The sequence below is a fragment of the Octopus sinensis genome, linkage group LG8 (assembly GCF_006345805.1).
Source record: "Octopus sinensis linkage group LG8, ASM634580v1, whole genome shotgun sequence".
Taxonomy (NCBI): Eukaryota; Metazoa; Mollusca; class Cephalopoda; order Octopoda; family Octopodidae; genus Octopus; species Octopus sinensis.
Window position 1 is genome coordinate 70,001,052 of NC_043004.1, and position 17,437 is coordinate 70,018,488.

At 38.8% G+C, this 17,437-nt stretch overlaps 1 protein-coding gene across 3 annotated transcripts in view; it reads right to left on the reverse strand.

The window, feature by feature from the left end:
- LOC115214947 (kinesin-associated protein 3) overlaps positions 1-17,437 on the reverse strand; it is a 113,554-nt gene that overhangs the window by 68,792 nt on the left and 27,325 nt on the right. For 2 of the 3 annotated variants that reach the window (XM_036505441.1, XM_029784036.2), the window contains exon 1: positions 12,147-12,284. The exons of the other annotated variant lie outside the window; for it this stretch is intronic. In XM_036505441.1, the coding sequence (XP_036361334.1) occupies positions 12,147-12,163 (17 nt within the window). In that variant the 5' untranslated portion in view covers positions 12,164-12,284. Of the gene's footprint in view, positions 1-12,146; positions 12,285-17,437 lie in introns of those variants that run through there. 3 annotated transcript variants of the gene reach the window in all.

Sequence of the window (17,437 nt, forward strand, 5' to 3'; positions counted from 1 at the left end):
CTACCAGAATATCATGAAACCAATGAGAGAGAGAAAGAAAGAGAGAGAGATCGCCTCTATGTGATCAATTGACATGCTAGAAATAGTAGCCAACTCTTTTAAATTGCACTTTATTATCTTAAAAGGAAAGAAATGTCTAATGAAACATAAGATTTTTTTTCTTCTTCCTGTTCTGTTACTTGCTGGATCTGGAGGAATGGATTGTGCTTGTGGCCCCCATAGATCCTTGTTACTAGTAAGACTGAAGCTATTAATGTTCCTCTTTAACTACTGCAACTCAATACCTGAGGGAAAGACAAGAGCAAGGAAGGAAGGAGTTCCAGAGGGCCAATGTTCTAGAAAGAAGAAAGGACTGGGTGTAGTGATTAGCACGACATCCTAATAAAAGATGGGATGGTCATGACTGGAAGACCCTTGATAATAGCTCTATTTAATCCCACTGATACCAATTCACTCAAGACTGCACCTGGTTTTATGATACAAACTTCTTGTTTAAAATTAAAACCTTCCACCAAAAATTTCATGTTAAAGTACGTTCCAAATACCAGTTCAATAATGACAGTTATTTTACCAAATACTTCATGGTTACTTTCAAAATTAAGGAAGCATATTTCACCATTGTAAAATATACTTGCACAGGATCTTGGGAAAATGTTTTCTAACAAAACTCTGAGTCAACCAAAGGTTTGTGAGTGGATTTAGCCTATAGAAGCTGAGAGAGGCCTCTGTCTGTCTGTCTGTGTGTGTGTGTGCGCGTGTGCGTGCGTGTGTGTGTGTGTATATATATCTCTGTCTAGACATACGATGATTGTAAATGAACAATCATCATACAAGCAAGGTTGTTTGTTTTCAGTCATCTGCAAAGAACATGTCTGGTCATGGGGGAAAATTACCTTGCTTGCAAACTGGTAAGGGTTGGCAGCAGGAAGGGCATCTGGCCATAGAAGCTCTGCCTCAATGAATTCCATCTGATTCATGAAAGCATGAAAAGGCAGATCTTAAAAGATGATTATGATATGGTAACAAAAGGGTTAATTGTAACTGACCTGTGTACCATCAACCAGAAAAGTATCTCCAAGAGTTGGTAGTGCTATAGTAATCATAAAATGCCATTTCTTAAACAGGCAGATGCCGTCCAAATCTTACACATCCTTTTGATATGCTGGTTGTAATATAAAATATAAATCAACAGCAAAATGCTACATAAATCAGGGATCAGCGACAGGTTGCTCACTGAAGTGTCCAATGTGGGTTTTGAAACTTTTCTGAAGAAATTTCAAATTTAAATTCATTTGTAGCCCTTTGAGCAGATGATGTTTTATTAGGAAGTCTTTTTTGTCATAATTTGTTTAACGTTTGCCTACATGAGCATTATCTGTAATGGAAATATGGCGGTGGGATTTGTGGAGATATAGCAGGTACACACAAAACTATGTCAAAAGCTGATAAATATCTAAATGAGGGGAAATTAAATTTTCAAGTGGTTAAGCTTTAATTTAAAGACTCGTAAGTAATCTTATATGTAATCTGCAGAGAATAGCTGAAGCATAATCATTCTATTTTGTGGGCTGTTAATGACTGAATAATTTACATGGGAACTAAAGATTAACAAGATTATTTCAAAAGTCAATTTAGTTAATTTTTAAAACACAAGGAGTGAAGTGTGTATATATACACACCTATATATATATATATATATATATATATATATATATATATATATATATATGCACATAAAATAATAAGATTATCTCAATGGAATCTCTAATTGTTTTAAAACAATGGGTTCACATCATTCATTCTTTTAAGCTGACATGGGATAGGTGCTTCTGATGATTAAAGCAAATTGGCAGAGTCATTAAAACATCAGGCATAAGGCTTTGTAGTGTTTGCTCTGATTCTTTGCACTGTGAGTTCAAATCCTTTTGAAGTCAACTTTACTTGTCATCCTTTTGGGAGGGCTTTGATAAAATGCACCAATCCAGGGCAATAGACTGAAAGAACTCTAAGAACATCAGTCTGGAATCATTATCAACAGCAAGTAGCATTTTCGATGCTGGCATGGATTGGACAGTTTGACAAGAACTGGCAAGGCCAGGGGTTGCACTAGGTTGCATAGTCTGTTTTTGGCTTGGCTTTTACAGATGGATGCCCTTCCTAATGCCAACCACATTACAGAGTGTAATGGGTGCTTTTTACATGGCACCCAACACTCTGCATTTTGAGTTCCAGTCTCACAATGGTCTACTTGGGTAGCAGACTTATTTCATTACCTGATTTAGCACCACCACCTGGCCTTTTAGGTGTCTCTAGCAAATACAAGCATTTGGACCAAGTCTTTGGTTTAAGGATACCTTCATTCCTCCCTCCTACTAATCTCAGAAGCCCTGTAAAAGTCATGGGCATTATCTTCTCTATCATCAACAGCATCATCATGAACAACAACAATGCCTGGCCCTCACTGTTTTGCGCCACATAAAAAGCACTGATGCCATGTAAAAAGCACCCAGTACACTCTGTGGAGTAGTTGGTGTTAGGAAGGGCATTCAGCTGTAGAAATCAAGCCAAAACAGACTATGGAACCGGGTGTGGCTCCTGGCCTTGCCCCTTCTTGTCAAGCCATCCAACCTATCCCAGCATGGAAAACAGATGTTAAATGTTCATGATGATGATAATGGTTTTGTGTGTTTGTATGTGTCTCTGTCTATGTTAAAATCTCTTGAAAAGAAAAAGAAAAAAAAGAATCTATGTTTATTTCCAGCAAACTTAGTAGCGTGACAAACAGATCAATTTGCTAAATCCAGTTTCCTTGATTGAACAAAAAAAAGTGCCATTCTTACTTTACAGTTGGGTTTAGGTGGCAGTGGCACCCAATTGAACACTTTACAGGAACACAAGCTCTTGTAGTAGTGGTAGAACAAGCAGCTCCATTGCAAGTATGGGTGTGTGGCTAAGGAGCTCACTTTGCACCCACATGGTTATGAGTTCAGTTCCATAGTGTGGCAGTATGCACAAGTGTCTTCTATGGCCCAGAGCAACCAATGTCTTGTGAATGAATTTGGTCAATAGAAACTGTGTGGAATCCTCTGTGCAGTAGGAAGGGCACCCAGCAGTAACTGCTCCAACTAGTAAAACATCTCATCCATGCAAAAACACACCATCAAATGTATGAAGGTGCATGTATGTGTTTATTTATATATATATATATATATATATATATATATATATATATATTTATATAAAATTTGCTTATGGGAAATGCTTTGAATATGCAAATAAAGCTCTGATTCCATTATGTCAGCCACTGTCTAATGATGCTATAAATTCCATTCTAGGATTATTATTATTATCATCATTATATATATAAACATACATATGTAAACAAAAGAATGGAGATGGTATTATATAGCTTAAATACTATATGTTTTACATTTATGAATATATGTATGTATATGGTGGATATAAAATTAAAATGGAAAAAGAAAATAGTGAAGCATAAATGATACAACTAATTTTACCATTCATTTTCATTTGTTGGCATCAAGTGAAAAATGTCTGCAATGAATACTGAGCAAGGTCGTTTTTCACATGCTTCTGGGATGTTCTGGGCCTTACAAAAAATAAACCATGCAGTTTGTTACACTGATGAGGGAATCTTTATATGATTGTTTGACATGCTAAAAAAATAGCAGTGACATCTTCCTCAGGTTCCATACTATTGTCTTTGAAGAGGAAATCTTTGTCTTTCTTTCTTTTCTTTTTACTTGTTTCAATCATTAGACTGTGGCCATTCTGGGACACTGCCTTGAAGAATTTTTAGTCAAATCTATCAACTCCAGTGCTTATTTTTTTAAAGCCTGGTACTTATTGTACCAGTCTCTTTTGATGAACTGCTAAGTTGTAGGGACATAAACACACCTACACCAGTTGTCAAGTGGTGGTGGTAGTGGTGGCAGGAGACGAACATAGACACGAAGAGACACACGTACACATATACATACATACATATATATATATATATATTAGTTGATAAAGGAAACAAAAGATGGATTTAGTGCAACCATTTCCTTTATCAGTTATAAACTCAACAAACACTGCAGATTTCCTGATGTAGATCCAGTGATACTTATATCATTACTGTGGATAACATCAGGTAGCCCAAACGGTGAATGTGCTTTAATCGACATACTAATAGATGTACACTCAAAGTCCAAATAGTTGAATAACATGGGATAAACATGGCTAGAATGCTTTTCACCATTAATCTGTTGAATCAAGATTGACTTGAAGCTAAACAACAACAACACACAGCCCAGTGTTTTACTGTTTTAACTATCATCACTAGTAATATATTCCAGATTAATGACCATATATAAACTGTTATTCAATTATAGAAACAGGGGAGATACCTTAATATTTTCACTGTACATCTTTATACAGAGAATAAGGTCATCTTAGAACCTAAAACAGCATAAAGATAATGGAACCGTTATCTCTGCTTATTTATAAATTACAGTAAAAATAACAGCCAATCATAATGTAATAACACCACTCCATGTAAAATATAGTTGCATTACATCCAATTGCTAAAATCAGAACAACTGTTGTTGATGATGATGATGATGGCAATGATGAAATATTGCAGTTAATGCATAAGATCAAATCTTTTACAAGACAGGCTTATGGCCGATTGATATAAAATGTCATCAATGCATTGAAGAATGTAATATGTCTGTACGTCTAAGGTGTGGCTGTGTGACCAAGATGCTTAGGTTCTGTCCTTCCATGTGGCACCTTGGGCAAGAGTCTTTTAGTATAGTCCTGAGCTGACCAAAGCCTTGAGGATTTGGTAGACAGAAAGTGAAAGGTGTGTGTGTGTGTGTGTACCCTTGTCTTGACATCATATGGTGACTGAAAATAAGCACCTCTGTCATAAAAGCAGCAATGTTGTTCATTTCCAGTCTTTCATGAAAAACATGTCTGGTTATGGCGGAAATATTACTTTGCTTGGAAATAGGTGAGGGTTGGTGACAGGAAGGGCATCTGGCTGTAGAAAGTTTGCCTCAACAAATTCTGTCTGACTCATGAAAGCTAGGAAATGTGAATGCTTGATGATGATGATAATAATACTTAACTTATATGTGTATTCCAACAAAGGAACCTACAAATCCATCTTCCTCTCTCCTGTTGGCTTTTGTTTTATTATTTTTTTTTTAATTAGTTCTTTATGTTATTACAAAATATTTCCAATAAAACATCATCATCATCGTTTAGCGTCCGCTTTCCATGCTAGCATGGGTTGGACGGTTCAACTGGGATCTGGCAATGTTTCTATGGTTGGATGCCCTTCCTAATGCCAACCACTCCGTGAGTGTAGTGGGTGCTTTTTACGTGCCACCCGCACAGGTGCCAGACGAGTCTGGCAAACGGCCACGATCGGATGGTGCTTTTTACGTGCCACTGGCACGGGGGCCAGGCGGGGCTGGCAACGGCCATGAACGGATGGTGCTTTTTACATGCCACCGGCACGAGGCCAGTCGGGGCGGCGCTGGCAACAGCCACGTTCAGATGGTTCTCTTACGTGCCACCGGCACAGTGATCAATATTTGAAAATAGAGACATAAGCATTAGCCTTAGTAGATGGTGACTTTCCTGGACATCTAATGCTACATACAGATAGGCATGTTAGATAAACTGGTATACCAACTGAAAGATGCTGTTGAATATAGCCAGAGCTTTTGTACTATTGCCCAATACAACCAGACAGTGTTGCTGACCAATACATCCAGAAGAATTGGTGCTGTTGACCAATAAGCCAGATAAATTGTGCTGTTGACTGAAACAACCAGCCAACTTGTGTTATAATGACCAATATAGCCAGACAGTTTATGCTGTTGACCAATACAGCTACACAGCTTGTGGTATTACAACCAATGTTGCTAGAAGAGGTAATGTCCAAGACCTCTGAAAACACTCTCAGACTTGTCAGATTGATGTGGTTTATAATCAACTTGAATGTAAAGTTGCAATACCAGTTAACATTGGGGGTATGAGGTGGGAGAATAATACATAAATTGGGAAAAGGGAAAAAAGTAGAAGGCAGATATGAATTACAGAGGGTCACTGATGTTCTGGGAAGGAATGGAAAGGTAGGACCATGTTATAAGCCAGGAATTTCGGCAGTGAGACACAAGAGAGACAGATGGGTTTAGGTGGCAGTGGTACCCAATTGGACACCTTGCAGGAACACAAGCTCTTGTAGTAGTGGTAGAACAAGCAGTTCCATTGCAAGTGTGGGTATGTGGCTAAGGAGCTCACTTTACACCCAGATGGTTATGGATTCAGTCCCATAGTATGGCACTATGCACAAGTGTCTTCTACTATAGCCCAGGCTGACCAATGTCTTGTGGGTGAACTTGGTCAATAGAAACTGTGGAATCCTCTTTGTGTGTGTGTGTTTGTCTATTTGTCACTGCTTGACAACTGGTGTTGGTTTGTTTACAGCAAATGAGACCAACAGAATAAGTACCGGAGAGGTGGAGTGGCCATTTGTTTGACGAAACCCTTCAAGACGGTGCCCAGCAGAGCCGCAGTTCAAGGACTGAAACAAGTAAAAAAAAATAAAAGAATAATAAAAGAAAACATTAAAATAAAAATCCTTGCACATACTCATAAGATGTGCTTGCTTTAACCACCACCACCACCACCGCCGCCAATGCCTCTACCACCATTATCGCAAATACTATTCTATTTCTTTCGTATTTCAATTGATACGGATTAGTCTGGTGTAGTCCAATCAAATTCAATGCTGTAAATACTGTGTTCTTACAAGCATAAACAGCTCATTCAATTGGCGATAGTTCTGAAATGGTTAGTCACGGCTTTCACTGAGGCTTTATGTGAATAGAGGAGAGAAAGAGTCAGTATTGATGAATTTTAAAGAAAACATCAGATTCAAACAAATACATCCAGTAAATTATACATGTGTGTGTGTGTTTATATATATATATATATATATATATATGTGTGTGTGTGTATGCACATGCATGTACATACATTGACAGATATATGCACACAAACAAACATACCCACAATGATCGATATATATATACATAGATATGTGCACATATTTATATACACACACAATAAATGTTTCTGCATATATATTCACACAATATAAATACATGTACACACACGCTCACAACTATTAGATACATATAAGATATATAGCCATAGATTGAAAACCATGCATACATATATACACAGAGGGAGGAAGAAAGACTGTGTGTGTGTGTTTTCAATCTCTAATGCAACAATAACCATTTTTTAGTTAGAAGTATTTCAAAAATTTTTGATAATGGTTGCAGCAAAATGTTACCATTTGTTCAGCTAACAAAATAAGTGATGATAATTAACATACATACAAATAACTCATTAACCTTTTGCCTAATTTAACATTTACCAAGCCAAAAACGATATTGGTTTCAGTTGACCCATTTACAAATCATAATTATTTAATCCATTCATGGCCAATATTATAGTTTAACAGTTAGAGGTTGCACTATAATAAGAAGGGATATTTTCAAACCTCATCCTTTCAAACCCCCGTGCCGGTGGCACGTAAAAAGCACCATCCGTCCGTGGCTGTTTGCCAGCTCCGTCTGGCACCTGTGCGGGTGGCACGTAAAAAGCACCCACTACATTCATGGAGTGGTTGGCGTTAGGAAGGGCATCCAGCCGTAGAAACACTGCCAGATCAGACTGGGCCTGATGCAGCCTTCTGGCTTCACAGACCCCAGTTGAACTGTCCAACCCATGCTGGCATGGAAAGCGGACGCTAAGTGATGATGATGATGATGATGATAGTCCAGATTAGTAGCACTTCATCTGAGCCATACTGCCCACTTGGATGCATTATGAGCTCACAAAGGGCAGAAAAGGTCAAGGTGTGTGTGTGTGTGGGATGTTGCTGGGTGTGTACTGGGCCATGAGTTTTCTTAGAAATAAAATATTTAAACTCGGAACAATATCCATAGTTTAACCATTTCTGTTCAAATACACTGTCTGATTCAATAAACTTTGGAAATAATAATTTAGTAAAATAACTTTTACGGTGGCACGTAAAAAGCACCATCCGTTCGTGGCCGTTGCCAGCACCGCCCCGACTGGCCTTGTGCCGGTGGCACGTAAAAAGCACCATCTGTTCGTGGCCGTTGCCAGCCCCGCCTGGCCCCCGTGCCGGTGGCACATAAAAAGCACCATCCGATCGTGGCCGTTTGCCAAACTCGTCTGGCACGTAAAAAGCACCCACTACACTCATGGAGTGGTTGGTGTTAGGAAGGGCATCCAGCCATAGAAACATTGCCAGATCAAACTGGGCCTGGTGCAGCCTTCTGGCCTCACAGACCCCAGTTGAACCGTCCAACCCATGCTAGCATGGAAAGCGGACGCTAAACGATGATGATGATGAACTTCGCCATTATCAAGCTAATATTTGGAACATAAGTTAACATGAAATTTTGATGGGAGGTTTTTATTCAGATAATTTAAAACTCAAGGTGTTTCTGGCAGATTGGTATCAAAAGGGTTTAAATATTTTTAAAGCTTCAGCATTTAAAATTTATCTTTTATTTGTGTTGATTTCTCGGCTTTATTAATTAGCTATTTCTTTAATGAATCACATGGTTCCATGAGCTTCACTTTTTTGGGAGTTACTTTACAATTAAGCTGCTAGTCTATTATTGCAGAAAGTCCTGTCAGGTATTCTTTAGCTAAATTAACTGAAGGGTAATTCAGGATGACTTTGTGTTAAGACAGAATGAAAAGCAAAGTGGTGAATACGAACTGGTAATTTAGGGTTGGAGATCCTATCATTAATCTACTTAGCCAGTGCAATAATGACAAATTTTCTCTAATTTTGGCACAAGGCCAGAAACGTTTGGAAGACAAGGATAGTTGACAACATCAATCTCAATACTTGAATGGTACTCTATTTTATCAACCCAGAGAGATGAAAAGTGAAGTTGACTCTGGCAGGAGCTAAACTCAGAAGGTAAACAACCAGAACAAATATTGCAAGGCATTTTGTCTGATACTCAAATGACTCACCATCACGAGGGCAAGTTCTTGTGCACCCCAATGAGCCTGAGACCGAAAGCTACTAGAGAGCAAGTTCCTGGTAGGGTATTCCATGCTGGACAGGTCAAACGATAGAGGCCAGACTAATATAGACCACTTCTTCTCAGAGGTAAAAATGTCTCTGCATAGGGCCAATACTCTTGCCTAGAAAAGGGCAGAATTACAGAATCATTCACGACAATTCAAAACCAATATGATCTGGGAGAGAAAGGCCTTTCCTTGAGAATACTGAAGCAGAACTAAAAGAACAGGGATTTCACTGAGGGAAGCAGAAATGACAGGAAATAAATCTATTGATAGCTTAATAGTTTATGCTCCACAGAGAGGAAAGAGCCTAAGTAAGTGTAATGATTCTGCCAGACAGCTGCCCAAAAATAATAATAATAATCATCATCATCATCGTTTAGCGTCCGCTTTCCATGCTAGCATGGGTTGGACGGTTCAACTGGGGTCTGTGAAGCCAGAAGGCTGCATCAGGCCCAGTCTGATCTGGCAGTGTTTCTACGGCTGGATGCCCTTCCTAATGCCAACCACTCCGTGAGTGTAGTGGGTGCTTTTTACGTGCCACCCGCACAGGTGCCAGACGGAGCTGGCAAACGGCCACGGACGGATGGTGCTTTTTACGTGCCACCGGCAATAATAATAATAATAATAATAACAATAATCCTTTCTACTATAGGCACAAAGCGTGAAATTGTGTGTGTGTGTGTGTGGGGGGCTAGTCGAGTACATTGACCCCAGTGCATAACTGATACTTATTTCATTGGCCCCAAAAGGATGGATGAAAGGCAAAGTCAACCTTGGAACTTGAACTCAATAAGACTGACAAAATGACACAAAGCACTTTGTCCACTGGGCTAATGATTCTGTTAGTTGGCCACCTTAAATAATAATGATGATGGTTTCAAATTTTGGCACAAGGCCAGCAATTTTGGGGTTGGGGTTTGACACTAGTGTTCAACTTGTACTCATTGGCCCTGAACGAATGAAAGGTAAAATCAACCTTGGCAGAATTTGAACTCAGAATGTAAAAACGGACAAAAAGTTGCTCAGCAGTTTGCCTAGTACTCTCATGATTCTGCCAGCTCACTACCTTAATAATAATAAGAATCCAAGACATTTCATTTGATGTTGTAACTGTAACTCAGACTTATAGTAAAGATGAAATGGGATGTAGTGTTGTTCATGCCTGTTCCAAGAGTATTATTATTACTAATACCCAATAAATAAGACCTTCATGCATGAATGGCCAAAAGGATGGCTATTGGCTATCTAGCTATGAAACATTCAGGAAAAAAAAAATAAAACAAAAACCATACAAATGTTGAAATTTGCAGATGTAGCCAAACTCAGAGAAGCATAGAGAAAAGAGAGAGAGAGAGAGAGAGAGAGAGAGAGAGAGAGAGAGAGAGAGATCTTGCTTAGTCATAACCAAAATGTAAAAATTCTAAGAGATTATGATGATTTTTGTTTTTTCTCTCATGAATACTATAATCAATCACACACACATTACACATACATATAAACATATATGTATATACACATAAACATATATATATATATATATACATACATTTATATACACATATATACATCCATTCATTCATATACGCATACAATACACGTATATGCATATATGCCTCTATGTGGAAACTCAATTTCTTAGAAACAACAGCCAAGTCGACCCCGACTTACAATAGGAATGACGACGTACAAAGTAGTCGGGATGAACCAAGGATTTGGCCAAGGCTAAACAATAACAACAACTAAAGGAAATTCCTCTGAGATCTGCTAGTGCCCAACACATCATGGACACACTCTTATCGATTAATTCACACATAGCTCTCTCTCTCTCTCATAGATGTGTGTGTGTGTGTGTGTGTGCATGCGTGCATACGTCTGGCATGGCTGCACACAGTTGGGAGTGCAGTGCTGTTGTCAGATGCCTCGTTGAAGATGGGTTTAGACAAAGCTGAATTATTCTTGGTCATACATTCACTACCATCGATAGTTTTCAATCGATAGAATTCAGGATTTAATTCTTCTGCTACTAACCAACCACCCAAACGCAATAACGTCCACAGCGAATCGAGTACGCGTTACGCTGGTTCGTTTCCTGGCTGAAGTCCGTTTCGTTACGCTTGCCGTCTTTTCGGGAAAGGCATGATTGCTACACAATCTATGTCCACCATACTATGCACACAATAGTCCTTAGATTGTGTGGAATTACGATAATAAAAGAAAATGGACAGTGGTGAATCATAATGTTAAGTTCTTTCTCTGCAAATAACAAAACCGAAGAACAGTTTCGCTTAGGGTGTGTGACGTTTAAAGCTTGTGAAAGGCATGAGAATCACAACTTCCCGTCAATGTTACCACTGAATGTCTCAGTAATCATACATGTGAGTAATTCAGGCGTAAATCATGAGGCTGTCTAGCCGTGTCATTGAAGATATCACTAATATTAAAAGTAAAACTGAGGTGGTGGTGAGAAATCGCGAACCTTTAAATCAAAATTCTTTGTCGTGTCTTCAAATAAAATGACGTTTAAAAAAATGGTATGAATGAAAAATTTACTCTAACAACAAAACCAACGAAATAGTTTGTGTTCTCGCGACGTGCTAGAAATAGCAGCAACATTCTTTCAAATTACATCGTACGTCTTAAAGAAGGAAAGAGACAGTGTGTTAGTGTAAAAGTCGTGGGTGGAACGTCTTTGATAATAAGCAGGTCTCCTCAGTTAGAGATGACATGGGGGTTAAACAACAGATAACATAAAAAAACGGACACTTTCGTAGATTAAGCAACATCCACTACACTAACATACCAGAAGAAAAAAATGTCACAGTTTAAAGTAAGTTGGTCCTTCACGAAAATGATCTTTCTTTCTACCAGACTATAAAATAACAACAACAACAGGAATAAATTAAATTTTTAAAACAAACAATTATCAAATAATAAATATACATTAAAAAAAATGTAAGAAACCAGTGTATATTCATTCTCACCCGTTGTCGACTGCCATGGGTAGTGAAGAAGCGAGAGAAGAGAAAACATACCCCGAGTGGAGATGATAACGTGAATGAACAGTAACAGAATAGAGTAAGAGAGAGAGGGAAGGAGAAAGAGAGAGAGCGTGAGGAGAGAAGAGAGAGAGAGAGCAGAGAAAGAGAGAGGGAGGGGCACGGCGGGAGAAAGTAGATAGATACTTAGCAGAACTGTGAAATGATCTTGTCTGAGTCATACCCAAAGGGCACTATTTAGTGACGGCCGTAGTATTGTAGGTGTATGTTACGCATATATAGATTGTTTTGCGGCCTGGTATACATTATAAGTGCATGTGCAAAACACTAGTGTGAGTGCGTGTGCATATGTGTGTGTAAATATATGTGCGTGAGCATGTGCACACACTGAGACGCACACGCACACACACACACACATATATATATATATATGAAAACACTATATAATTAGACAAATTTTATGACTTAACAAAGGAAAAGTAGAGAAAATTAATTGCCTGTTTATATATATATAATTGGGCAGAGTACAGAAGCTTGTTTAAGCAGGAGGATGCAGTTGTGGGGGTGGTGGGCATGTCGTTTCGCTGTCTAAAGGACATTGGAAAGAGTAAGATGTAAACACAAGAAACCGGAAGGGGTGTGTGTGTGTATACATACATACATACATACATACATACATACACACACACAGTCTGAATGCGTATGTAGATAGCATTACTGATAAATTCGCTTAGTGTATAGGCCGTGTGTGTGTGTGTGCGTATGATGTGTATATGTATGTAGGCCTGTATGTGTGTATGTATGCATGTGAGTACGGTGCATGTATGTATATGTGTATGTATGTCTGTGAGTGCGAGTGGGTAGGTGTGTAATGCAGCATCCACATTGCTTTCATCATGACCGAATGTTTTTACATTATCTTCAACATGGAGCAGTTCTGAGTTCAAATTTGATTTGTTTCCCACTCTAACCTCTCAAATATGTGAACACTGATAAATAAGTACCAGTAATATAATGAAACTGATTTACTTCCTTGTGTTCCCTTCCCCATATCCTTATAAATGTCGACCCAATGTCAATTTAGCTCAGGCATGTGCAAATGTTTTCAAGAAGCAGGTTGCATGAGACTTATTCCATCATCAGGTGGGCATTACTGTATATATATACATATAACATTTCAACAAGTTCTGTTTTCTTTCCCTAACCCCACCCAACTCATTGCCCACCATGTTTTCAGGTTTTGTTGCTTGCCTGATGAAACATCCATAGTGAGAACTTTTGACAGAGACAAAGTGAGTGAGCAAGCTCCTAATGTGTATGTATTCAAACATATGCACATACACGTACACACACACACATCTTTCTATTGTAACACAAAGCCTACTTGGAATTATAGTAGATTGTTATTGTATTGCTACAACATAGGTTTGAAATGCTCTCTCGACAATGAAATCACCATCATCATTGAATTGAAGCAAATCTTCCAGCACTTCGACTTTAATGCTTGTAGCAAGGATTTGAACCCTAACTGATAGATACTCAGTTAAACACCATGACTGAGCCACCACAGTTTCATGTTATTGATCTATAAACTAACCACTCGGTGTGAAGCTGGCTTGGATGTTCTAGAATTTACCCTCTTGTTGCCCATATAAACTGATTGGTATCTAATTCATAAGGTAGAATGAGGAGAGCAGCCAACTGATTCATATGCCTTACCTCTTACCAGGTAGATAGATGACTTCTGACACTCAAGCAGACATCTTCGGACTTTGTGCAGTTAGACCGATTCTGAACACTCACACAATGTCTTATAAGTAGCTTCTATGGATGTAGTGAAGCTTTTCTCTCCTTCCATTTGGGAATTAATATTTTTCATTGTAAATAGTCAACATCAAATAATCCGGCAATAAATATCTCTTCTCTCTATATATAAACGGCAGTTTGTCTGTGCGTGTTTCTGTGTGTCTGTTTGCTTGTACCCTCACCCTGACCACGGCTTTCAACCGATTCTGATGAAACTTGACACACACATAGCCCAATGTCATAATTCAAAACTAATGCAGCGAAAATTTTGAAAAGTTCCCCCAGTTCTGAAAAAAATCGATAAATTCGACATGGGGTCGAGAATCAGAAACACAAACTGTCTAGGGGACGCAACTCCACCTTTTTTAACTCTCAAAAAAAAAAATTTACCATCATTTTTTCCCATTTTTTTGCTATTTTTTGGCTATAACTCTCTAAAAATGCTTTATAGTTATTTCCCTTACAAACCTGAGCAACGCCGGGCGATACTGCTAGTTTGAGTTAAATGTCTGTGAATTTGCTTCAGTTATTCTTCACAGCTGTCTCCTGGCAAAGAAAGGTCCAGCAACAATACATTCTCTGTGACACAAGCACCAACACTATGACATGCTTAATGTTACTTAACTACTTGTTCAAATTCCAGAGTCAATTTTATTTTTTATCCTTTGGGAGTAGATAAAATAAAATAAAAAAATCAACTGTTGGGACTGTTTAAATTGGTTGCATCACTTCCCCAGCAATGCATGTAACCTCTTGCTGGAGATGTCTAATAGCACAGAGATGTGGTGCTGATGAAAGAACAAGAACTCCTGAAATGTGCATATACACCCATTACCTAATTTTCTATCTTTGCATTGTTTACACTTTCATAACTGGCTCTAACTTCTATAGAAAATTTGTAAAGATAACTTTTTAGATTTGTCTTAAGTAGTGTTTCTCAAATAAGAACGTAATACACATCCCACTTTAGGCCTTAATTTAAATTAGCCCAAAGTCAACCAAAACCAGTCTTCAATATCCTTTGGCTGATCAAAACATAGGTGCAGGAATGGTTGCGTACGCTTCCCAGCCATGTGGTTTCAGGTTCAATCCTATTACATGGCACCAGGGGCAAGTGTCTTCTACTAAGTCCTAGGCTAACCAAAACCTCATGAGTGGATTTGGTAGACAAAAAATGAAAGAAGCTTGTTGTAATTTATCTTTTACTTGTTTCAGTCATTAGACTGTAACCAAGCTTGGGCACTGCCTCAAAGGGTTTAGTCAAAGAATTCAACCCTAGTATTTACTTTTTAAATTTGACAAAAGAGACCAAAAGAATAAGTGTCAAGTGTATAAAACTGTTGAGATGACCCTACATTCCAAGTGACAGGTTTTTTTTTTCTCCCATCATCTGTATTAAGTCTCCAAAGTAAAGCATAAAGATGAAGATTCCAATCATCATCATCCTTGTAATGTCCACTTTTCCATGATAGCATGTGTCAGATGGAATACATTTAGGCAGATTTTCTACAACTGGATGCTCTTCAACCCCAAAACGATGAAAGGCAAAGTTGATCTCAGCAGTATTTGCACTCAGAACATAAAGATGGATGAAATGCCACAAAGCATTTTGCTCAGCGTGCCAACAATTCTGCCAGTTCGCCACCTTGAATAATAATAGCAATAATCCATGCTGGTATGGATTGGATGGTTTGACTAAGGACTGGCAAACGAGGAGGCTGCACCCGGCTCCAATCAGAAACCTTGCAGGTCAGTTTGGAGACTGGTGCAGCCTCCTGGCTTGCCAGTCCTCAGTCAAACCAGCCAACCCATGCCAGCATGGAAAGCGGACGTTAAACAATGATGATGATGAATGTGATGAGCAAGGGTGGCAAGCTAGCATGTGCTAAGTGGCATTTTGTCTGTCTTTACGTTCTCAGTTCAAATTCTGTCAAGGTTGATTTTGCCTTTCATCCTTTCGGGGGTCAATAAAATAAGTACCAGCTGAACACTCAGATGATGCAATCGCCTTACCCTCTCCCCCAAATTTCTGGCCTTGTGCTAAAATTTGAAATCAATAATGTGGTAAGCTGGCAGAATCACTGAAGAATTCACAAAATACCTTGCAGTGTTTCTTCTGGCATTCTTTACTCTTTTACTTGTTTCAGTCATTTGACTGTGGCCATGCTGGAGCACCGCCTTTAGTCGAGCAAATCAACCCCGGGACTTATTCTTTGTAAGCCCAGTACTTATTCTATCGGTCTCTTTTGCCGAACCGCTAAGTGACGGGGACGTAAACACATCAGCATCGGTTGTCAAGCAATGCTAGGGGGACAAACACAAACACACATATACATATATACGACAGGCTTCTTTCAGTTTCCGTCTACCAAATCCACTCACAAGGCATTGGTCGGCCCGGGGCTATAGCAGAAGACACTTGCCCAAGATACCACGCAGTGGGACTGAACCCAGAACCATGTGGTTGGTTAGCAAGCTACTTACCACACAGCCACTCCTGCGCCTATACATTCTATACACTGTACATTCTGAATTAAAATCTTGCAGAGGTCAACTTTGCCTTCCATCCTTTCAGGGTTGATAAAATAAAGTAGGTCCGTGTACCGAGATCAATGTAATCCACTTACCCCTTCCCCCTCCATATTACTGGCTTTGTGCCTTTATCATCATTCTCATCATAAAACAAGGCATATAAAGCAATATTTATAGAGCTGTAAAAATGCAAAATTCTAATGTTCAAGTCACTGAAAACAATTTGTAAAGCAGCTCCAATTAGAGTAATTAATTCCAATGATTTATTATTTCTTTCTCACCACCACCACACCACCACCACCACCACCACCACCGCTGCCACCCTCAGCACCAGTTTAGATATGTTTTGCTCAGTACTTAACTGTCTCACCATGACATGTACAGTGATGATGATGATGATGATGATGATATAAGCAAAGAGAATTAGGTACTTGAAACTCTGATGATGATGATGATGATGACAACTGCAAGTAAATTAAGGTTAGAAATGCTGTCAATGAGGAAATGTGATCTAAAGTAACACCCACACACTATCAATGCAACATCTACATGCCCTTACTGTCTCCTCCTCCTCCTCTTTATCCCCCTCCTCATACTCCTACTACTACTACTACTACTACTACTACAAGCCTCTCCTGTTATAAGCTCATACTTCTTTGTATATTATTTACATTAGCAAAATAGTAGTCAATGAATTGGTTCTACTAAATAGGGAAGAGTCTGTGTGTGTGTGTGTGTGTGCACGTGTGTGTGTATGGAGTTAAAGGGGTGGATGCTACATGAGTGTGTGTGTGTATATATATATATATATGTGTGTGTGTGTGTATGGAGTTAAAGGGGTGGATGCTACATGAGTGTGTGTGTATGTATATATATATATATATATATGTGTGTGTGTGTGTATGGAGTTAAAGGGGTGGATGCTACATGAGTGTGTG